This window comes from Sclerotinia sclerotiorum, genomic scaffold (assembly GCF_000146945.2).
Source record: "Sclerotinia sclerotiorum 1980 UF-70 scaffold_24 genomic scaffold, whole genome shotgun sequence".
Classification (NCBI taxonomy): Eukaryota; Fungi; Ascomycota; class Leotiomycetes; order Helotiales; family Sclerotiniaceae; genus Sclerotinia; species Sclerotinia sclerotiorum.
The window spans coordinates 395015-418336 of NW_001820812.1; the positions used below are offsets into that span (position 1 = coordinate 395015).

The 23322-nt window shown below is 40.5% G+C and overlaps 9 protein-coding genes across 9 annotated transcripts; 8 read left to right on the forward strand and 1 right to left on the reverse strand.

The window, feature by feature from the left end:
- Positions 1 to 563: 563 nt before the first annotated feature.
- On the forward strand, positions 564 to 2120 carry SS1G_13325 (predicted protein; the record flags this gene model as incomplete). The annotated part of the gene is made up of 1 exon (XM_001585758.1): positions 564 to 2120. One exon carries the CDS (start codon positions 564 to 566, stop codon positions 2118 to 2120), a length of 1557 nt encoding a protein of 518 aa, XP_001585808.1.
- Positions 2121 to 4138: 2018 nt separating this feature from the next.
- Positions 4139 to 6416, forward strand: SS1G_13326 (hypothetical protein; the record flags this gene model as incomplete). The annotated part of the gene is made up of 5 exons (XM_001585759.1): positions 4139 to 4772; positions 5151 to 5170; positions 5621 to 5718; positions 6098 to 6120; positions 6367 to 6416. The coding sequence occupies 5 exons, from the start codon at positions 4139 to 4141 to the stop codon at positions 6414 to 6416; spliced, it is 825 nt and encodes a 274-aa protein (XP_001585809.1).
- Positions 6417 to 6867: 451 nt separating this feature from the next.
- SS1G_13327 (hypothetical protein) lies at positions 6868 to 9080 on the reverse strand (the record flags this gene model as incomplete). Its single annotated transcript, XM_001585760.1, has 5 exons — positions 6868 to 7317; positions 7372 to 7918; positions 7971 to 8284; positions 8583 to 8844; positions 9037 to 9080. 5 exons carry the CDS (start codon positions 9078 to 9080, stop codon positions 6868 to 6870), a joined length of 1617 nt encoding a protein of 538 aa, XP_001585810.1.
- Positions 9081 to 9947: 867 nt separating this feature from the next.
- Positions 9948 to 11894, forward strand: SS1G_13328 (hypothetical protein; the record flags this gene model as incomplete). Its single annotated transcript, XM_001585761.1, has 3 exons — positions 9948 to 10017; positions 10583 to 11646; positions 11805 to 11894. The coding sequence occupies 3 exons, from the start codon at positions 9948 to 9950 to the stop codon at positions 11892 to 11894; spliced, it is 1224 nt and encodes a 407-aa protein (XP_001585811.1).
- Positions 11895 to 12320: 426 nt separating this feature from the next.
- Positions 12321 to 14033, forward strand: SS1G_13329 (hypothetical protein; the record flags this gene model as incomplete). Its single annotated transcript, XM_001585762.1, has 4 exons — positions 12321 to 12491; positions 12549 to 12764; positions 12834 to 13439; positions 13506 to 14033. 4 exons carry the CDS (start codon positions 12321 to 12323, stop codon positions 14031 to 14033), a joined length of 1521 nt encoding a protein of 506 aa, XP_001585812.1.
- Positions 14034 to 14520: 487 nt separating this feature from the next.
- Positions 14521 to 17605, forward strand: SS1G_13330 (conserved hypothetical protein; the record flags this gene model as incomplete). The annotated part of the gene is made up of 3 exons (XM_001585763.1): positions 14521 to 14593; positions 14653 to 17175; positions 17301 to 17605. 3 exons carry the CDS (start codon positions 14521 to 14523, stop codon positions 17603 to 17605), a joined length of 2901 nt encoding a protein of 966 aa, XP_001585813.1.
- An 814-nt stretch (positions 17606 to 18419) lies between these two features.
- SS1G_13331 (predicted protein) lies at positions 18420 to 18914 on the forward strand (the record flags this gene model as incomplete). Its single annotated transcript, XM_001585764.1, has 1 exon — positions 18420 to 18914. The coding sequence occupies one exon, from the start codon at positions 18420 to 18422 to the stop codon at positions 18912 to 18914; it is 495 nt and encodes a 164-aa protein (XP_001585814.1).
- Positions 18915 to 19909: 995 nt separating this feature from the next.
- On the forward strand, positions 19910 to 20026 carry SS1G_13332 (predicted protein; the record flags this gene model as incomplete). The annotated part of the gene is made up of 1 exon (XM_001585765.1): positions 19910 to 20026. The coding sequence occupies one exon, from the start codon at positions 19910 to 19912 to the stop codon at positions 20024 to 20026; it is 117 nt and encodes a 38-aa protein (XP_001585815.1).
- Positions 20027 to 22542: 2516 nt separating this feature from the next.
- On the forward strand, positions 22543 to 22896 carry SS1G_13333 (predicted protein; the record flags this gene model as incomplete). Its single annotated transcript, XM_001585766.1, has 1 exon — positions 22543 to 22896. One exon carries the CDS (start codon positions 22543 to 22545, stop codon positions 22894 to 22896), a length of 354 nt encoding a protein of 117 aa, XP_001585816.1.
- Positions 22897 to 23322: the final 426 nt, after the last annotated feature.

Below are 23322 nucleotides of genomic sequence, written 5' to 3' on the forward strand. Positions count from 1 at the left end.
TGGCATCAAACCCAATTTTGAGCTTGAACGGTTCAGTCTTGAGCGAACCCACAACTTTTATATCTTCTGGATCACGATGATAGAAGATAGGAAAAGCACTAATAGATTTTAAATAATCACAATGCTTAGAAGTAGCCTTGGCGAGGATCTTGGAGATAATAATATTCAAGGTCACAATTGTAAATTGATCAATACCAACTACAACTTCATCGAGACTCCAGGTCACGTTGGAAGTCTGGACATGTTTAAGAGAACTATGGGTTGATAATATGATGCAAGTTATAAAGAATTGGAGCTGGAAAAGGTATAATAAATTAAATTAGATCCCTTATTAGGTATGAAAAGACGCTTTGTTCTGAGCGAAGAAGTTCGGTAGTTGAAATAGCTAGGGACCTTTTCGTGACCTTAAAGCCACACTTAACGATGTGCCACATCCCCACACTTTTATCCCTTGTCCCAAGGCTGGAGAATAGCCTCATTAACTTTTTCTATTCCCAGACTTCTACTCACAATTCACAATCATTCAGCACAGAAATTCAACATCTCTATTCTTATATGTAAATATGCCACTATTTACTCTTCCCATTGCCGATACATCACAAACATCTACCACAACTCCCCAAGTCCACTTTGCACCCCTCCCCCTACGACCGCAAAAGCGCAAAAGACGTGAGAGCAATAGCGAACCGATTGACGATTACAATAATGATTATACTGCGAATACAAATAGTAATACAGGAAAGGGGAAAGGAGTAGAGAATAGAGGACCATCAGAGCCGTCTGCGGAAATTACAAACCCATTGAGTTTAACTCCTGCAGAGGTGATGCAATATCGATTAGCTGGTTTGGGACTCGATAAAGAATTACCATCCAAAATTGGAGTTAAACATTGGCCTCATAGAGGTTTACCGCTTTCATACTCTATCAATTCTGACGATCACGATTCTGCTACCAATACCCGCGCTAATGAAGAGGATGACTCGGAGGAAGAATCTGCTAAAAGTCGAAGGGAAAGGGAAAGACGGAAAAGAGATGAAAGGAAGACTGGGAGGTCGAATTTAAGGATTCAACATTTAAGCGTGCTGGTTGCGATTATGATGAGGAATCTAGAAGAGGGTGATATGGAGAGGGCGGGACGAGCTTGGGCTTTACTTTTGAGGATGCAGATTGCTGGGCAGGGAGTAGAGATTAGAAAGACGGGTTATTGGGGAATTGGGGCTGAGTTATTGATAAGAGGTGCGGTGAATCAACAGAGAAAGGAATGGTGGGAGGCAGATGCTGAGGAAGCGAGTGGTGATGAAGCGAATATTGATAGTGACGGGGAACCAAAAGAAGACGATAAAGGAAAAAGGGGTGGCGAAGAAGGTGAAGAAAAGAGATATGGTACGGCTGAAGGACTCCTCAAAGTGAAAGATTATTATGAACGTCTCATTCTTCAATATCCTTACAAACGACAATTCCATGGTTCAGTCAATGCTCTAGATTTCTGGCCTGCGATGCTTGGATGCGAAATTTATGGCATACAATTTGAGCACAAAGCTGGGTTAAGAAAGATTGCCAAGCAAGCTGAAAAAGACGAAGAAGGGGACATTAGTGATAGTGATATCAGTGATGAAGAGGAAGACATGGACGATGACGAAGAAGGAGATCCTGGGGATAAAGCATTCGCAGCTCATCAACGACGCCAAGACCGCCTTCATAAACGACGAAAAGAAAAACGCTGGGAGGAAAGAGATGAAGTTCGACGAACAGCATTAGTAGCCACAGAAGTAGTAGCCCAAAGAATGGATGAATTGATGACGACTCCTCCATATTCGGATTCCCCGGTTCTAATAAGACTAAGAGGAATGGTGGCATTATACATTGGAGATCTATGTGTACCGGAAAAATGGGATGGAGACGAGGAATGGTTGGGTAAAGTGAGAGGTGGAGATACGGAGGCGGATAGAAGGTTTCTTGGACGACAAAGGGATGCGGAGCTTAGAAGGGGTAAGGAGAAAAGGGAAGACGAGAGGAGAAGGGCGAGGGCATTGTTTGGAAAAATTGGACTTGAGTGGGATGATGGGGATGAGGGGATGGATTTGGATATGACATTGGAGGGATATGAAGGAGATGAATAATTTGAAATGATGTGTTGTATCTACATTGGGATTTGGTTTATGGGTTGGTTATATGGTATATAGGATTGGTATATCAAAGATCGAGGAGTTTGGAACGAATGGGAGTTAGTGGATAGATACCCCAATTGAGCTACAAGTTGCATAATATGATTTTGTGATTGGCTACTGTCTGTTTGTATACGCGGGGTAAATAGTGAGTGACATGGGATTTTTGAGAGAGAATCCTAGTTATAGATAGATACCTAATAAGATTACTCATCTAAACAGAATGAACAAAGAAATCCTATACCTACCCCTTTATGAAACTTTTGACCTTAAACGAGATTTAAAGACAGGAAATGAAATCAAATGAAAATGTTTACAGAGGTATCTTGGATATATAGTGTAGGTAGTGGCTGGTTTCTCAACCCATCCATCTATCCATCCATCTATCTATCAGAACCGAGAGTACCCAATACCAAGTCGCAGGCTAGAAATATAGAATATACTCATAGAAATATACTAAAGCAGTGTAACCTTAATGCAAACCCAACCAACCTGTCAAAAATACAAGAGGCGGAGCACCAGGAGGTTTTTGGTTTCGATGTAGGATGTAGGATGTGTAATGTGACCTAAAATCTGTGATACCTCGGAATCGGAGTTGTGCCATTGATTACCTGCATAAATATCGTTCTATTGTTACTGAATACCATATTGGGTAACGGGGATGTCCGTAGTTTTTGTGTGTGCTAATATTGAGGTTGCGCAGATACGATATCTAACAGTTGGGAATTTCTAGAACTTGTTAGTATAAGGTTACGGATACGAATATGTAGCTAAGTAGCAGGGCTTAGTAAGATGCAAGTATATTCTTGTGATGGCGGTGCGATCCGTTCTTGTGGTACTCCAACCTCGTTGTCCCGGGGTATTATATTTTTATAATTATATACAAGACTTGGCTGTGTTGGTGTGTGAATTATAAACTATATGAGTGCCGCATGTAACTTGGACAGTTGTTAGCTTTGAGCTAGTAGGTAACCTGGGATGTTCATGTGAAGAGATGTTAGTTTCGGTGATAGTTTTGTGATACAACTAAAGTGTATAGCAGTAAGTAGGATTGTGATCTCAAGCTTACATATGAATAATATCGTCATCGTCGAAAGGAATGGATAGATTCATGGCTCTCGGACTCATCCGTATCTGCCGAGCTGATGTACAAGATATCTTTCTATTACTCATCCAATCCTTTCCCCTCATTCATTCAAATCCGTGCCCCTGGTGATGATCGTATCCAGGAACATACACATGTAAGAAATATCAGCAGCGTAGCACAGCACCCTGCGCCGTAGTGGCTGAAAATGGCTGATGATCTTCCGATGAAGGAATATCATTGATTGAAAGAAATTTACCGAGCTTGGCATAACATCATTTTTCCGATCTTTTCCCACATTTTCCCCTCACACTTATCCGCTTATCCAATCTTTTTCCGAGTTTGTGGGGTTCTTCATGAATCCCATTCACAGCCTCTATCAGGGTTTCTCCTTCGTACCTGACAATTAATCTATTCAATATAAAAATCTTGCATTTAGGTTTAAATGTCATGCTGCTGATGATTTTAACTGGATGATGATCGTGATCGTCGAAAACTTAGAAAGCATCATGGGGCGATGAACCAGCCACCAACACGTTTAGTGGTAGTACCATTATCCAATACCCGCCATTTCCAAGATATTTCCCTGGTGATGTACAAGATCATTTGTGGGGTGATGGTATTTTGATGTGATATAAGTATCGAGGGGATTCTCCTCAAAATATCATACAAGCTACTATCAACTTATCATTCATCATCAAGGCAGTGTTTACATCAAAGAATCTTTGACCGTTCCATTCGAAGATACTAGAACCAGCTATACGATATTCATCAACTATATAAGGTTTACATATCCTCATTGCAACCCTTCCTCCATTAGGACCACTACACACATAGCAAATCAAAGACATCAAAAATGTTATTCTCAACCACCAACATCCTGAGCACCATGGCTCTTCTCACCTCCTTCACATCCGCCGCTCCTACCATCAAAAGACAAACTTACACATATCCACCTCAATCAACATCCAAAAACTTCAAACTTGTAGCGAATGTTACCTCTGGCGATTTAGCCATCAACAACTTCGTTCTCGAATCCTATCACACAGGTGCTGGAACAGCATATGCCGTGCTCGCCGAAAACACCACTGAAGCAAATCCTCGCATCTTCTACATAAACGGTACCGCCACCGAAGTTCGTTTCGGTACCTCTTCTACCCTCTCCGATTCAGGCAGTGCAGGTAGCTCATTCCCTGAAGCCGTCGTCATTACTCCTTCCGATCCCGCTACTTCATCTTCCGGTCGCTCAGTTGTAGAAATTAACGCAGGAGCTGGTCAACCTTTTGTTGGACTTACTACATTCCCTGCTCCTATCATCGAGTTCCATGGATATCAAGGCGAAACCTTCTACGCTTGTAATACTACTTTACAATATGGAAATGCAATTCAACTTTTCTACAGAGGATACAGTCAGGAAACACCAGCTGGATGTTCGGATGTTGCCTTATTGCCTCAATGTAGTGAGGGTAGTGGAGTAGACGATGAATTCGCAGCTACGGTGAAGTGTTATCCAGATGTAGCTGGTATTGATTGGAGTATCTACAGCGCATGAACATTCATTCGCTTGGGAGGACACAAGAGGATCACATTATGAATTATGAGCGGCATGACAATTAGCATTCAATGGCGTTTTTGGGAAAAGGCCACAGGGGTTTGATTTTAGGGGTCTGATTTTATGATACCATACCATTATCGAGTACAAACGATGGATAGAAAGAATACTTAATGATCGAGATGAGATGTTATATTAATGAATGAGAAAAAATTAAAACTATTATCCACTTCTATTAATGATTATTTGGTGACACAATTGTCATGTCATGTTATGAAAGTGCTAGAAAACCGGGGTTCAATAATCCCTTAGGATTTATAATTAGTAGCTAAGAAATCGATACTTATAGTTTTAGAGATCTATAACGTGGTTTATCAGTGGGTCGGACACTTTTTCCTCGATTTATCACTTTAAAACCATATTATTCAATAACAATTGGATGAATCGATTGAAACTATTAAGAATCTAATAAACTAGCATCTATTGTATTATTTTGATAGGTTCTTGAATTATGACCAGTCTTTCCACACTTACTACAGCATCAACTAGTAGATGATTCCCCATTAGAATTTCCCCTATTTTGACGTTCGTCGTATTGAATCTGATTATCAATCTTTTGTTGTGATAATATATCTTCAGTTTCTTGTCCAGTAAGTACTCCTTTATTATGTAATTGAATTTTTTTAGTGTGTTGATGTTTACCTAATATCTCATTTGCTTTTCGAAGTATATGATTCTCAATATTCAAAAGTGTAACTTCATATACTAGTCTCTCTATATTTTTAACTAAAGCTTATATAGTCTCAAATATAGGTGTAGGAGAGCTTGATTGATGACGAGCCATTCGAGCTTTTACTAGAGTTGATTGTAAAAGAGCCTCAATTGGATTGTGAGGGGTTTGAGAGATCCAAGAATTGGTAAGTTTTAAAAAGGTAGATAAAAAAGGTAGATAAAAAGGTAGAAGTATGAATCTTAATATCTAATTTTGAGAGTATAGATTGAGGATCAAATAATATTAGATCTGCTTCTCGAAAACCAGCTTTTATATTCTGAATAGTAATCGATTGTTGATATACAACTTTGAAAATTATAAAGAATTCAATTTTAGAGATATAATTGATATAAATCTTGATAAATCCTTCAATTTGACAATTATATGAATGTTTGAATACGCTAAAACATCCAATATCAAATGGTTGAGTTAAGTGACTTGAATACATGTTACGAGGTTTGCCGTCTAGATCACGTGGAAGTGCTCTAGGCTTTCGAGGTAATTTATAACTAAGCGTCAAGCAGGGACTTAAGTAATGACAATAATGGTATGTTATTCGTAACTAATAATAGAGTATACTAAATGATTGATCTTGAACACGAAGCGCTATACAAAGGAAATCCATCTAGATTATATAAACCTTCGTATCAATGGCTACTCAATAGGATCAATACAGCTCAGTACTGAGCTTATTGATCCTCACTGAGCTAATCACGTGATATTGATTGTACGTGAGAGTTTCCTGTTACTCGGCGTAACATATTGGTCTAAACAAAAAGACAATAACATATAGCAGAAACCTTTACAAAACCACTTCAAGTCAATGTACCTAGTTCAGAATAAAATGCGCCACCCTCTTTTCATAACTTTGATGCCATAACTTTATTTGATCTTTTTATTATATCTGCTCTTTTAATTTTCTAGTTTCTATCTCCTTAGAATAGATCGCATAAACATATAAAGACAGAAATACATCTCACACAATATATATAAACCAAGCTCAGCACAATGCATTTAAATTCTCGTTTTAAAATCTACTAGTCAGCCAATCAGGCAGAGTGTCAAGTGTACGTATATAATGGCAATGTATAATACAACTTCAACACCATCCGACATTGCAACTAATATACGAAAATATAACATATCCCTTCTCTATCTCTCATTCAGCCATCAACGGTCATCCCACATTACATTCTCCGTCACGACAAATTCTCCCATCTCTCAATTTCCTCAATCCGCCCACCAAACAGCCGCTCTCCTAATGCGCACAAAGAGAAATACGCCATCCATCTGTCTAACCGGCATGTTCCACAATCTCACTTCTAACCTTCCCATCTTCAATCCAAGTCCTCAATTGCTCCGGCAATGGCACCTCCTTGTAATCACCCTCACCCTCTTCACTTTCCAGATCCGGTAATAGTACATTAACACTACTACATTTACTCGTGAAAACTTCCGTGTTCAAACTTTCCTTCCCAAGGTAAATTTGTGCACCATCAACCTGATCCATCATAATTGTTGGCAATGTCCCCAATACCTGAAGCGCAAAACTTTGTGCTTTAATAACATCAATTGATGAAACGAGACTCTCGATAATTAGGGAAAGACGAGGGGAATTATCAATGGAAATGGCGTTTGCTTTTCCTTTAATCATGATTGTAGTTTTTGAGCAACGGGAAATGAGGATCGAATGCGAAATTGAAGCTTCGATTTCAATTGGCGATGATTCATTTTCGTAGTTCTCCTTTTAACAAATATTAGTAACTCCAGACCGCTTCTCGATGGCAGAACAACTTACAATAAACCACTTGTTACCCTCCAACTTCTTAACAGGAGGTTTCTTAGTTCTCATACTCTCTGGCTTAGGTTTCTTACCAGGAGCAGGACTCTTTCCACGGTTCGAACTAATACTAGATTGACTATCACTTCTAGTAGGAACAGTAGCACCTGCTCTTAAAGATGGATTCTTATGTGTCATTTGTTCAGCATTGACTTTGCGCAATCCCTTCGTAACATCTGCTCCCTTATTCAACTCAGAGAAAACAGCTCCTAGTCCAGCACTTGCATCTCCTGGCTTTGGTGCAGATTTTGTTGGAATGTCGTCGAAAACTGGTGGAGGAGGAGGAGGAGGAGGTGGTGGTGGTGCCGCGGCTCCTCCACTAGTCGCTGTTGGGTGAGGAGCAGGAGGGGCTGGAGCGTTCGAATCTACTTCGTTGATAGCATCTTCTAAATCTGCTCCCTTCGGATTCCACGGAATACCATTTGGGTAGTTATTCTTAGCATATTCGCTAAGTTCTTTGAAGATTTGATAAAATGCTTGAAGCCATTCAACTTGTTTGGGATCTCTGTGGAGAGAAATTAGTGGCAGCCGATAACATTGCAATAGAATTAACTTACTTCTCCTTGAATTCCTTCAATAATCTATTTCCAAAGTATTGAGCCGATGCCAATGATTCATCAACATGTTTATATGGTTTATTATCCATTGTAACCCAAGCAAGTACACCAATACTTTCCGAAACAACACTGAGATTAATGAAATACGGTGAATCACGATTAGACTTTCGAATTTTGTCAACAGCAGAGAATGAATCTTGAGTAGGTTTGATGAGTTTTTTGAATGGTTCATCTTGCATAGCGGGTTTCTTCGACTTCGTGGTAATTAAAATGTATCTTCGCTGCCCGACAAATGCTTTCAATACACCGGATGCCTTTTCAATAAACGTTAGCATACATTTCTGAATCCACTCAATTGAATGACGCTTCGCTGACCCTCCGAGGGCCGCTGCAGGGAGGCAGACTGATTGTATTGAAGATATTGGAGCGCAGCGAGCTGTGGGGGTTTTGGGGGCTTGCCCCTATGAGAATACCCTTCACCAACCAAATGTTTAACCCAAATGATTTGGTGCTTCGCTGACTCTCCAGTAATGACATCCCTCATCCTTCTGCTAGACCATTACTATGATAGCAGGCTATCTGAAGGAAAAAAAAAAAGGTCCAAAAACCTACCTGTTCCGCAACGACCCCACCAATCTCATCACTAAGATTAACATATTTCTTCACAGGCCCCTGAATTAGAGCATCGAATTCGCTGATTGATTCAGGAACTGGATCTTCGATAATGGTTTGAATAGTCGGGGCTACAACTGTAGGAGTAGCGGCTTGTACGGTAGGAGATGCGACGCTTGTTGTACCATTTGTTTTGGGAGTACTGGGAGGGGGAATAGTTGATGAGGCTATATCTTCTAAGCGTGAGGTCGCGGCTTCGAGTCTGGAGATAATGAAGGTTAGTTCGTTGCTGGTTATTCGAGGATCGATTGATGACATGGTTGGATTTGTGGATGAGAAATGGGGTATGGTGGTGTGCGTGTGCTTTTTCGAATTTGGAGTTGAGAGAATGGACTCGAGGTTTGTTGAATGATTTGAATAAAGAGGACAGAAGATGTGAAGGAAGTATTATTACCGTTTTATGAGCGTCGTCAAATTATGCATATTATTTGTAGCCATATTGAACTGCAGGGACCTTTTCGTAGCTAGAGTCTTTTTTGTTCCAGATTCCTGTTGAGAAGGTGTGGATAGGTGGTTTGTTTGTTGTTCTGTCCTAATGCAATGCAAGGGGAAGGAGAAGGGAGGATAAATAAAGCGAGGATGGAGAATTTGACAAGAGGATAAATAGAGATTCTCTATCAATTTGCGAAGATGTAGATGTATAGGTAGGTATTGAGCAACAAGATGAAGCTCGTATACAATTAATGAGCAAAGAATAAATAGAGAGTACCTGATAGAGGGGTGATTGAGAGGAAGAGGGAGAAGATGTGTAAGTTTATGTCATGTTGATGCAAGGTGTCAAGGTAAATGTGAATTGATTTTATTTATCCGCTATGATTACCTACTCGAATATCGAATACCGGTACCTACCCTACCAACGACCAACGACCAACTTACCAACTAGCCACCAACTGCCTATCAATCAGCCAAGCCAAGCTCCTTCAATTTCGGTGCCTTAGCCGGAACATGATCTATTTAGCTAGGTATTTAGATGTACAGTAACAGTATGCTCCGGACGGGACACAACTTCTCTTCGGTAAATCGGTACATCGGTAAACCGGCCATCTACGGGAAGTAAATACAATAACAATACTTGACCAAGATTACAATAGATTACATAATTCACGATCCCGTATTACAAGGCTGCCGCTAACCCCTTGAATTGTGACACCTGGCTGGGGAACTTGGTGGGGTTGTAACCAAACAACTCTACAGCCTTATGTTTACTCGACCTTCACTTAGACTCATTAATTAATTCTCAACCTCGTCAGCAACTTAACCTATACAATTCATACCTTCTTTAATACCCAGTATACATTCTCAAATATGGATAAAGATGATCAAATACCTTCTGATCAAGAGATTGATTTTTGTACTCTTGGAATGTTTATAATTGGTATGTATTGGGTGTTTCTTAGGTATTGTACAGTCGAGTTAGTTGGGTTAAGTTTAGATGCATAAAAGGCACCTGAGAAGCCTCAGAGAATTGAGGTTGAAGGGTAAATATGCTAAAATCGACTAACATATTCGCGCCTCGAAGCTTCATTTTCCATATTACATTATATCTAGTGATATCTACGTTGATTTCATACAAAGTTTCTACTTGGGATCATAACTGTTGACCATATTCGTGCAACGGTTGGGATGTTCATGTTGTTCATGCATGAGGTACATTAATTGGACTTGGTCTCACCAATCTTAAGGGTTCAACCACGACATATGAGTTTTGGAGTATATCATGAAGTCGTGAAATCTCTCCTGAAACGATAAGTCTCTTAAAAATTCTACTGTTTACGAGAGAATAGGGATTGGACTTTCTTATCCGGTTTTATCCGGTATTTTACCATCATGTTCAAGGATGAGATACCTAATGAAATGACCATAATTCATACTTCATTTCTCATGGTGATAACATGACATGACCATATTTAATTTAATTCACATGTTAACATTCGGCATAGATGAAATACACTACCTTCCACCGAATCCGTCAGTATACGATGTCCTCGGTGGCGCCGGTTCCTATTCCGCCCTTGGAGCCCGACTCTTCTCCCCACCACCCCTCTCCAAAACTATTTCCTGGATCGTCGACAAAGGATCTGATTTCCCCTCATCAATATCCGAACAAATAGCTCAATGGCAAACATCATGTCTAATGCGTACCGATCTTACCCGTCTCACAACCCGCGGTTGGAATGGTTATGACAGTAACGAAGTACGATCTTTCAAATACACCACCCCGAAGCTCCGACTCGACGAAACATCCTTATCGTCTCACCCACCACTTTTATTCTCAAAATCTTTTCATCTCATATGTTCCCCAAATCGATGTATAGATCTCGTAACACGCATCCTATCACTCCGCAAATCTCAATCTCCAAATCATCCAAAACCTCTTTTTATTTGGGAACCAGTGCCAGATCTCTGTACACCAGATGAGCTCCTAAACTGTACCAACGTCCTCCCGTACATCGACGTCCTCTCACCAAACCACTCCGAGCTAGCCGGTTTCATGGGCGATCAAGATCTAGGCCATACTCCCTCAGGGGAAATCTCTACAGAAGCCGTAGAGCGTTCATGCGAACAATTACTCGCATCCATGCCCCTCCAATCCTATTCCATCGTTGTTAGATGCGGAGCACTGGGATGTTACGTTGCGAAAAACGGAGGAAGAAGTAGACGCGTCAGTAAAAGTCGGAGAAAACGCCCAGCAAATAGATCTAGAGGTGGATTGACCCTAGATATGAATATGGAAGATTTATTCGCGGGACTATTGAGTGATAGTGGGGAGATAGAATTCGAAAGGAATAATTATACTCCTGTAGATCCGGGAATCGAAAAATGGATCCCGGCTTTCCATCAAGGTGCTCCAGAGGGTGAAGAGGAGGAGAAAAGCAAAGTCGTAGATCCAACAGGAGGCGGGAATACATTTTTAGGTGGTCTTGCAATTGCGTTGGCGAGGGGCAAGGGTATCATAGAGGCTAGTTGTTGGGGAGCTGTAGCGGCTAGTTTTGCGATTGAACAAGTAGGTGTACCGGTATTGGGGGTCAGGGATTATGGGGATGGGGTAGAGGAAGGAGAAGCGGAGGACATAGAGGAAACGTGGAATGGAGTGGTTGTTGAAGAGAGATTGAGAGAATTCATGGGGAGAGTAAACATTAACCCTTCAGAGCCGCCTTCTAGGTAGTTATTGTATGGGGATTGTTCAGTTGCTTGGAGAGTGATATGTCTCAATTAATGGAAAGAGAGTTGATGAAAAGGGGCTTGAGATAGACGATTGATTAGATGATATAATGTTCTTTTTTTCAGACCGATGGAAATGAGTGGAGGATTGATCAAAAAAGAGAGAAATAATAACGGATAATCCTATATAGATATATCTATATATATATACATATAAATATATATATATATTGTTAAAGTGAATGGTTCCTGCGTAGCACGTGCACAGGGCACTAGTCCTATTAGGACTAGATTGAGAAGCTCTCTGTAGGAGAGCTTCGCACTTCCGTAGAACTTAGATAATGTGTGATTCATATACAAGACCAATATAGCCTCAGATCTGCCCTATCAGCTTCCCACTATTCCCTGTGTAAGGTCATTCCTTTTAACATAACGTAAGTCATGGCGTAATGCGTCTAATGGCGTAATGCGTCTAATTGTGGGGGACCACCCCATCAAAAAAGCAACAATTCAACAATGGTCCGTCGAAAAAGTTTAAAAGTGCAGGAAATGGAATCTCGACTTGCTGAAGCAGTATTAGGAGTTCAAAATGGAAAGTATAAGTCTTCATATGAAGCTGCAAAAGAACTGGGGCTTTCTAAAGATACTGTGACGCGACGCGTCAAAGGGGGTTCATCGCGTTCTGAAGTATATCAATCGCAACAGAAACTTTCTGCTATACAAGAGAATGTACTTCTTAAATAGATAAAGCAATTGACAATTAGCGGTTATTCACCAAGCCATCAATTGTTAAAAGAATTGGCTGAGGAGTTACGTTCAAAACGGACTTATAATTTGGATTGCCCCTTATTTGACTCTCTTGAACTCCCACCACAACACCTTCTTGATCATGAATGGGTTCCACGATTTATCAAACGACATCCTCATCTTACAGTTGTTATTGGCCGTCGAATTGAATCTGTAAGAATGGATGATGCAATCAAAGAAACATGTAGTACTTGATTTGACGCGTATCAAAAAGCGATTCAGGATTATGGAATTGAGAAGAAAGACAAATACAATATGGATGAATCTGGATATTCAATTGGGACAATGGAATCAACCCGAATTATTATCGATTCTACACTTTGTACAAAACATCAAGCATATCCAGGCCGTCAAGAGTGGATTTCAATAGTAGAGTGTATTTGTGCGGATGGATTCATTCTTCCACCACTCGAGATTTTTAAAGGTAAAAACGTTCTTCAAAATTGGATTCCGAAGGAAGTTCTTGGTAGCTGGTTCTTTTCAGCAAATACAAAGGGCTGGACAAGCAATCTTCATGGATTAGAATGGTTAAAACGTGTTTTCGAACCTACAACTCGTGCAAAAGCAGATGGCAAATATCGGCTTCTCATCTGCGATAGCCACGATTCTTATATTAGTGGAAGCTTTATAGCTCACTACCTTCAAAATCGAATTGTACTTCTTATACTTCCTCCTCATACCTCGCATTTGCTTCAGCCACTTGATGTTGCGGTTTTCGGTCCATTGAAAAAACGGCTCACCGCAGCACTTTCTGATTTGAATCAAGCTCAACTTATACAAATACAAAAGATTAAATGGATGGAGGCATATATTAAAGCTCGAGCCGATGTATGCCATCATCAAAATATCGAATCGGCATGGCGGGGAGCTAGGTTACATCTATTTAATCCATAGAGAGTGTTCCATATACTGGGTCGAGAGTTTACCCCCGAAGTCGAAATATCCAAAGAACCAACTCAATTTGATATTTTTAATCAAGTCTTCGTCAATAGCTCACCCCCGGATGTAGCAATCTTACAAACAGCAAATAACCTTTTAAATTCAACAATTGAAAATGATACAACTCTTTCAACCCCGGTTCGTCAATACATTCGAAAATTGACGATTGGGAGTGAGCAACTTCGAGCTCAAAGTATTGTTCACCAACACGATGCGAATAATTTACGAGCTATTATGAAGAAACGTACGATACATAAGAAAGGAAAGAGATTAGTTTTGAAGGGTCATTTTCATATTTCTATGCAAGAATTATGTGATGTAGTAATGGAAGCCGAAAAAGCTACTAAAGTACAGATAATGAAAAAAGGAAAAGGGAAAGGGAAAGTAATTGAATATAAGACTGAAACTGAAGAGGATATTGGAGAAGAAGTTGAAGATGAATCTGAAAGTGATATTGGAGATTGTATTATAGTTGATTGTTGAGTAATTGAGATTTTAATAGAGTGGTTCCCCGCAATTAGACGCATTACGCCATTAGACGCATTACGCCATGACTTACGTTATATAAGTATTACAATGGCTTTGATGCGGATTTGATGAAGATGGTTGAATTTTATAGATCTGTTGAGTTAATTTTGATTTAATGGCTAGAGTGCTTTTTTGTAATGTATGTTGATATCAGATAATTTCCAGAAATTCGCATAGTTTCTGTGGGTATCAAACTACAAAATGTGTGTGTGGTGCGACGTTGAATCATAATAAAGACGACTAAATCACGTGGTGTTGAAAACCACTTTACGCGCCCAATACGCGTCTCAACGCGGTTTCTCCCTTTGAATTGAAATTTCGCGATTGTCAATACCACAGCAACCCAGTATCGCAGCCCCTCTTTAACTTCAACAACAAACCACCATAGCTTCAGATTTGATCTTAGCACCGCATCTGAGGATAACCAGATCTCTTCTTTGCAATGGACGGCGCACAATTAAGAGATGAGGCTGTAGCCGATCGTGTTCGGTCTGCACAAGAATTTCTCGATCCAAGTATGTTTCCATTTTGATCTCATCTATTTACCTGCAAATACTGACCTAATAAACCATAGCGGATGGCTCAGCGAGAACTTATCGATCCGATATCATACTCATGCTTCAAAAGAAGCAACGCCGCTTAATTGTCAGTATCGATGAAGTTCGCGCACATAATCCAGAATTGGCAAATGGCCTTCTCGAGCAACCATTTGATTTCGCTCAAGCATTCGATCGCGCACTATTTCAAATAGTACAAACAATCCCAAATACTAATGCTAGACAATCTTCTGAGGACACTATGTACTATTGTGCTTTTTCTGGAAGTTTTGGTCAATTCGCATGTAATCCCAGGACTTTGTCAAGTACGCATTTGAACAGGATGGTTAGTTTGGAGGGAATTGTCACAAGATGTTCATTGGTGAGGCCGAAAGTTGTCAAGAGTGTACACTATAATGAGAAGAAAAAGATATTCCATTTCAGGGAATATAAGGATCAAACAATGACAGCAAGTGGAGCAAGTACATCGAGTGTTTATCCACAGGAAGATGAACAAGGAAATCCTTTGATTACGGAATATGGTTACTGCACATACAGAGATCATCAAACAATATCCATTCAAGAAATGCCGGAAAGAGCACCAGCAGGTCAACTTCCAAGAGGTGTGGATGTTATTTTGGATGATGATTTGGTTGATAAAGTTAAGCCTGGTGATCGAGTACAACTTGTGGGAATTTATAGGAGTTTGGGGAATAGAAATGCGGGGCATAGCAGTGCACTTTTCAAAACGGTGGTATTGGCTAATAATGTGGTTCTTTTATCTTCGAAATCAGGGGGAGGAATTGCGACACACACCATCACCGATACTGATATTCGAAACATCAACAAGATCGCAAAGAAGAAGAATCTTTTCAATCTTCTTTCTCAATCCTTGGCGCCTAGTATTTATGGACATGAACATATCAAGAAAGCAATTCTCCTCATGTTGTTGGGTGGGTTGGAAAAGAACCTTGAGAATGGAACACATCTGAGAGGAGATATCAATATCCTTATGGTTGGTGACCCCTCTACAGCCAAATCTCAAGTACTTCGTTTCGTCCTGAATACCGCCCCTCTTGCGATTGCAACAACAGGTCGAGGATCCTCCGGTGTTGGTCTCACGGCCGCTGTTACCTCCGATAAAGAAACTGGTGAACGTCGTCTCGAAGCAGGTGCTATGGTCTTAGCTGATCGCGGAGTGGTATGTATTGATGAGTTCGATAAAATGTCTGATATAGACAGAGTGGCTATTCATGAAGTGATGGAACAACAAACCGTCACTATTGCAAAAGCTGGTATCCATACTTCCCTCAACGCCCGCTGTTCCGTCATCGCAGCCGCCAATCCGATCTTCGGTCAATACGATACCCACAAAGACCCTCACAAGAATATCGCACTCCCTGATTCTCTCCTTTCTCGTTTCGATTTACTATTCGTAGTGACGGATGATATCGAGGATTTCCGCGATCGACAAATTTCAGAACACGTTTTAAGAATGCACAGATACAGAGACCCCCAAACGGAAGAAGGAGCCCCTGTCCGTGAACAAGCCCATCAAACACTCGGTGTAGGTGTTGAACAAGAAGCAGATGCCAATCAAGTAACACCTGTCTACGAAAAATATAACGAAATGTTACACGCTGGAGTCACCGTTACGACTGGCCGCGGCTCCCATCGTAGAGTGGAAGTCCTGAGTATTCCCTTTATGAAGAAATACATTCAATACGCCAAAACCAGAATAAAGCCGCTCTTGACCCAAGAAGCTAGTGATAGAATTAGTGATATATACGTAGCTTTAAGAAACGACGATATGCAAGGAAATCAACGAAAGACGAATGCAATGACAGTTAGAACACTGGAAACTATCATTCGTTTGAGTACTGCACATGCAAAATCGAGATTAAGCACCAGAGTTGAGGAGGTGGATGCATTAGCCGCTGAGAGTATCTTGAGATTCGCACTTTTCAAGGAAGTGCTTGAGGATGAGAAGAAATCCAAGAGGAGAAAGACCAGACCTCTTGAGGATGAATCTTCAGGAAACGAGAGTTCATCTTCAGATGACGATGACTCTCCAGCTCCTACTTCTCGTGCACCATCAACAAGAGCAACCCGCACACCTGGTACGGTGAGGACAAGAGCTTCGGCTGCTTCTTCGTCTAGACGAAATGGTACTGGTTCAAGTGCGGTGCAGAATAATGATGAGGAGGAAGATGATATGTATACAGCAAGTCCAGCACGTTCACGTCCAGCACGAGCATCTTCAAGTCGCGCACCAACACAATCCCAAACTTCATTCGCATCTTCTCTCCCTGCTTCTCAGGCTTTGAGAGGTACTTCGAGTCAATCACAGTCCCAACCACAAAACGTAGAAGACGAAGAAGAGGAACTCGCCGCAGGAACCGCAGCGCTCAATGTTTCAGCTGGTATTACACCTAACCGTCTCCAAGTATTCCGCACAACATTAGGACAAATGATGAATACATCCCTCTTCGAAGACGATAGTGCCGAGGTCAATGCTATCATTGAGGCAGTTAACCGACGTATTGGTGGAGCTGCGGGAGGTAGTTTTGAGAGGGAAGAGGCAACAGCGGCGCTGAGGGCGATGGATGAGAGAAATGACATCATGTATACGGAGGGAGATTTGGTTTATAAAATTTAGAATTGAGGAAATTAAATGGATTTTTAGGTCTGGGGAACAACGCAGAATACAAGATCTTGGTTGTATTAAGTTATTTGTCTGTTTATGGCCAAGCAAGATGGATGAATAGAGGGACGAACGATAAATGTATGCATGTACGCGAGGAGTTTAGAGGCTCTGGTGATATCAAAATTAGTTTATGGAATGATTTAATCGTGACAGCTTTCCATTTGGCTAATCATGGGGCTGTACAATATGTGAATGTGCTGCTGAAAGAAGTTTCTTTGGGTCGGAAACTGAGCGATGATTTTTACTCGAGTGAGTCTAATGTCTTCATGTTATTTGGCTTATAAAGGAATTCTGATTCACGAAAACGTTTCTTTTCTATGAACGTACGTGCGAGTGATATGGTGTTGAAGTTTCCCGGTCGCTAAGAGTCATCTAGTGATGATGACTTGGGATGTGGCTCCCAATATGATATTTTCTGGCGGCCCAGAGATATTTGACTCGAATTATGCTAAGCTTTATCGATGGCATTATCAGAAATTAGTGCATGGTCTGATTTGAGGTAATTTCTTTTTCATAATTGCAAGTGTTATTTACTGTCATGGTCTGGTCAGTTTTGCAATCACTAAGACTCATAAATTTAATATCACTTTATGATATGACTTTGAAGACAATATTCTTTACCAAGACATATGAATTAATGCATAGTTTGTTTATTTGTCATATATACTGTATTAAGTGTGCGGGGCTTTGGTAGTACTTGTATTCTGCTCCATCCTTCCTTTTTTACTTTTCTCTTTTACTTCTACACCAACACTCCAACAGACCTCAATTCAGTGCACCACATATCAAAACATTAAAATACCAACGTCAACACACACATTACCACTTCACGTACCAACACGTCAACGTATCAACACCGACATCTACACTTTATAGCATGTTAATCAAACCATCTTCGGGAACTTCGGGTCGATAAAATACAAAACACCTCAACGCACATCACCAACTTCGCAATACGAAATACCCTCACGTCGTCTCATAAATCAGTTTCACACTCTTCTTTTCCTCGCCTCGTCATCGAGTACAGATCGAAGTCTTATATTCCTTCCGGATTTATCGAGAACCAAGACATACATAACCTTTTAAAAATCTGAAATCATGGCCCATAACAATAACTCCACTCAATCCACCACCGCTCCAACAACGGATGCGTCCGTTGACGACGCTCGACCATGCATCAGCAATGAGGAACTCTCAAAGCAGGTCGCCTTTCTCACATCCAAATTACAAGAGGTGTTGTGTTTGTGGCGCAACGGTCCAGCCCCATCTCAACCAATAGGCGAACTTGCGTCTAGTTTACTAGAGAAATACCATATAGAGATCCTTCTACCAATAAAAAAACTTATACATTCATATGTGTGGCCCGCTCCTGGCGATGATACAGGTAAAAATCGGCTCCAATTACGTCATCTCCTTGATGAAGGCCAAGATTTGAAAAAGGAGTTCAACGCTGTGTTTGACGCAGAGTATTATCAAGCATTGCTAGTCATCGATTTATGGGAGTTAGGAATGGAACGAATGCTGGCATCTTTGTCGATATTATATGAATCTTTGATAGAATTTCGACGGAGGAAGAATGATAATAATGTGTGACTTGAATCAGTAGTAGATGCTCTTTTATAACTCAATAAAAGCAAATCATCAATCATATCGTAATTGTTTTTCGTGTATGTTGTGCTTTTGAAGTATCGTGCCTTAATCCAATATTCACTTGTTTTTATTATTCAGTATCGTTCTTTACTCTGTATGTCATTCTTTTTTGCTTGAGTAATAAAATTCTCTTTTATTCTACTCTATTTATTAATGTCCGACCGAGCGTTACTGCAGTAGGTATTTAATATTCAAAAGTACCAAGGTTCAGTTATTGATGATATTTGACATGACTCTAAATATAATGCTTTGCAGTCAACATCATTTAATCTAGTTGGTATTTCATGAATGGGACATAATGGGTATTCTATTACTCGATCAAGGTATAATTCCTTCTGCTTTATCTACCTATCATCGAACCAGAAGTCAAACACTTTGGTCGGAAGATTAGCTGCGAGAAACACAAAGTAGGAAATGTTCATACTAAGCAAAGTGGCTACCAGTTAGCGGGTTCTAGGGGAAAGAAATTCACTATATCGTACTAGTATTTTGCCTCAATGATAATAACACAAGCATCTTTATTATAAATGATCTGGTTTTAGACATGCTTTACTTTTCTGCATTACTCTCGTGCAAGATATTAACACCGGCAGAAACAACTTTCCCTCTTCTTATGGAAGTCTAGATGCAAAAACCTCCTATTAAGCTAGGGAATGCGTAGGCCAAGTCTTCCTATCCATTCATCAGCCAGTCAACGTGCTGCGCGTATTGCGAACCAGTATATTTTCTGAACCTCCACTCTCTTTAAGAGCAAAGCTTCATACTATCTCATATCATCTCACTCCACTTCCCAATACACATACACAAGTCTTCAAATTTCAGAAATCATGCCCGAGGACATTAATCCGGTACCAGCCACCTCCGCATCAACAATCACCGTATTGTCATCTCCACGCAAACCGCCTCTGCTGGCCTAAGCCTCCCTAGAGCGAGCCTACATGATTGACGCAAGACTTTTATGGCATATCGAAACCCTTACCTCAATTCTCGACGAGCTAAAGGAGGAGAACCTGGGCAGCGTAAAGTCATCCCATCCAACACCACCCAAGAGATAATATTCGTGAACCATTCGACTCAATAACTCACCAACAAAATTACCGAATCTTTGGAAATAGAACATTGGAGGACGGACATCTCCGGCGTAGCTTTTTCAAAAATCCAAGACCTTTCCTTATGGCACGGTTAACCGATGAAGCTGGTACGCCTTGGTGAGCAATTTTTGATTCCCATGCTTTGATAGTGTTGATTGAATATACTAAAAATAGCATCTGATGGTTGGTCAAAATAGACGATTTGTGATTCGGTTATGATGAATTTGACTGGGATTGAAAAGTTGAATAACAGCATGAGAGGCCTTTAATGTTAGGGATTAGATATAAATCCGTGTGTTCTTCTCATCTCTAAAAAAAAATATGATTATTTCTAATCTTTCAAGGTGATCGCATCAAATCGATGTCAAGCGCGATTAGCGGGTATAATTACATCCACTACATGCATATTTCTATATAATATCAATCATCAGATACAGAAACCTGTCAATGTTAAATCCGGATGGGTTTTCTTTAACGGAATCGACCGAGAAGTTTCACATTATACTGTAGCATTACCGCTTCCCAACCATGCATGTTGAACGGTCATGACTGACAACAATCGAACATCGATCTCAGCCACCCGACGCCTCTGCCTCTACCACCACCTTTTTAAACGAACACTATCGTTGGGTATCTGTGCCGAGCTTTTGGTCGTTTGTCTTGAAAGAACATTCCAAGAATGATCCATGCGATTCGCATCTATGAGGTTCTTCAATACGCCGAGACCCCTGTTTTTGAACGATCTGGTAGGTGACGTTTCTATGTCGTATGGGGGGTTTTTTTTTTGGAGATAATTCCTAGATCTATCGTGGCCAAAATCAAGTCATGATAAGGTTATACGGATTTTGGTTCCTTATATTTACGACTATTTTGGTCATAGAAATCATGTAGAAATAGATAAGAGTTTTAGACCGGACTCCTTGGATACCATTCAAATTCGTGATAGAATCTCTCCCTATCAAAATCATCTTTCTGTCTCAGAATAAGAAAGATGCTTAGATGGATAAACCCTGTCATCTCGCTTATATTTCGACAAAGAGAATTTTAAACACCGGAAAACTAAAATAAGAATAGTGAGATAGTATTTTCTCAGCGAATAATGGAGATGATAAGATTCTACATAAAGAAGATGTGTTTCGTTGGCTTTTAGATCATCGGAGATCACAGGCATTATCTGCGACAGCATCAAAAGTAATGGGCTACACCGCGCTTTACCCGACTGCGACAGTAGAAGGCTGAGGAGGCTGAGTCATAGAGCGCCGACTATTACATGAGTTCACATTTCAATAATTCAGACATCTCTCATACAGTTCGCTTCGGATGTTCTTGCTGAAGGGCAAGTCTACAAGTGACATTTAACTCAAGTTATTCTAGTGTTCGAAGAATATTGTAAGTTTATATTGTTGCATGGATTCCTTCTAGTGGATGTAGAGCATGGTATCAAAAAGTAGAGAGCCGGTTCAAAGCGATATATCCTATGCCATGGAATTAGTATACACAGCGGGACATTACATGTTGTATACTGAAGATGTGGCTTTGAACAAGATTGTGTGCTGTACGTGTTTAGTAGACACAATATCTCACTCTTCCTTCAACGTCTACAAAGCTGTATTGGGCACATTTATTCTCGTACTGGTTTTGGATTGGTGTCTCAGACAGGGGAAGAGGTGGACGTTGAACTTGATGAAGGTAGTCAAATTATATCATCAATGATATGAATCATCATGAGAAGATGTCTGACAACGAACACCTGTTCATGAAAGGTTTCAGCCTTCTAGTTCTACTTCCTTAGACTTTTAAAGGTTTGAATCAGAGCTTACTCAAATGTCTCGCTGTTCCACTACACTATCGTTCATCTAGAATATTCTTTTCTTGGCAGCTTCCCAAATTTTAAATTTGAGTTGCCATAATCTCTGTTGGGACTCCGATATGCGTACTCTACACAGGGGAGGGAGTATTAGATCACTTAAATCTTTGTTTTGTGGCTTTACCGATCAATAGATTCTTTCATCTACCATCGTATCGACGTTCCGAAACAAGACAGACGGGCTTCCAAAAGTTTTACCCATTAAATCCCAATACTTGGAGCCTTCCTCTTCGGATATATATCATTCAGGATTCGCCCTTCATTCAAAAAATAACCAGCAGCCTGAAGGAGCAATATTCATCAGTTCCTTCTCGACACGAGAAATTGGAAATTCAAATCAATCAAGAACAAATCTCACCAGCATTTCACAGCAAACCCCGTCCCGAGCGACATACAACTCCATCGTATTACTTGTTTTACACACGCTAAAAAAGGCCAATCTACGTAAGTATCTCTTTTCCCCGTTCATGTTCTTCATAATTCCTCGCCTTCGTGTCGCTAACTTCCAATTAGCTAGCAATCCACAGATTCCCGCATCCTCATCCCCATCCTCATCCACCTCTCTCGGCGGACACATCAAACCACAGATCTTTATTCAGAATAACCATTGAAAATGGCCGGTTATCTTTGTTCATACACCAACCCCACAGAGGACAAGAATTGCCTTCGTTGTGGGGCTGTCAAAGCAGGCGAATTTGTCAAGCAACCTGTCACCATCACCTTCGGAGACGATGAATGCCAAATCCCGACCATTTTTTTTAAAGCGCAGATATCTCGAAAGGATAAGGAAGGTCATAAAGCAAAGCCTTCGTGTATGAAGGTAGAGATTGAGTTCTTTCATGTTAAATTTTTGGTTGTGCTTTTTAAGGATTGCGGAAAGCCAGTCAGGGTTTCCGTTGTCCGCAAAGATGCATCCTCAAACCTGAAGGATAGTATTAAGTCCGTCGAGCTCGAGTTACCTTTGTAGAGCTAGGCAAGGGCAAGGGTAGGAAGAGATAAGATTGGTTGCGGGGATTTGGGGGTGTGGGGTGGGTGGGGAATAAGAAAAGATGGGGGTATTTGAGAGTCAATGAAAGAGTGATATGATGGGACAGGTTCTTTTTCTTTGGGGAAACTCGCAATATAAAAAATGATGAACGTATTTTTTTTAACCTTCTAGATTTGGGGGAGAGCAGGGGAATGAGAAGAGACAAGGATGTTTGAGACCAATGAAGAATGTGATAAAAGAGAATAGAGTCTTTTTCTTTTAGGAAATTTGCTATATAATAAAAAAAATGATTTTTTTTTTGGTTAACTGTTTAGATTTAGGGGCAGGGAAAAGGAAATGAAAAAAAACAGAGATGTTTGAAAGCTACTGGCTTCAAGCCAATGAGAAAAAAGCATGAAATGATAG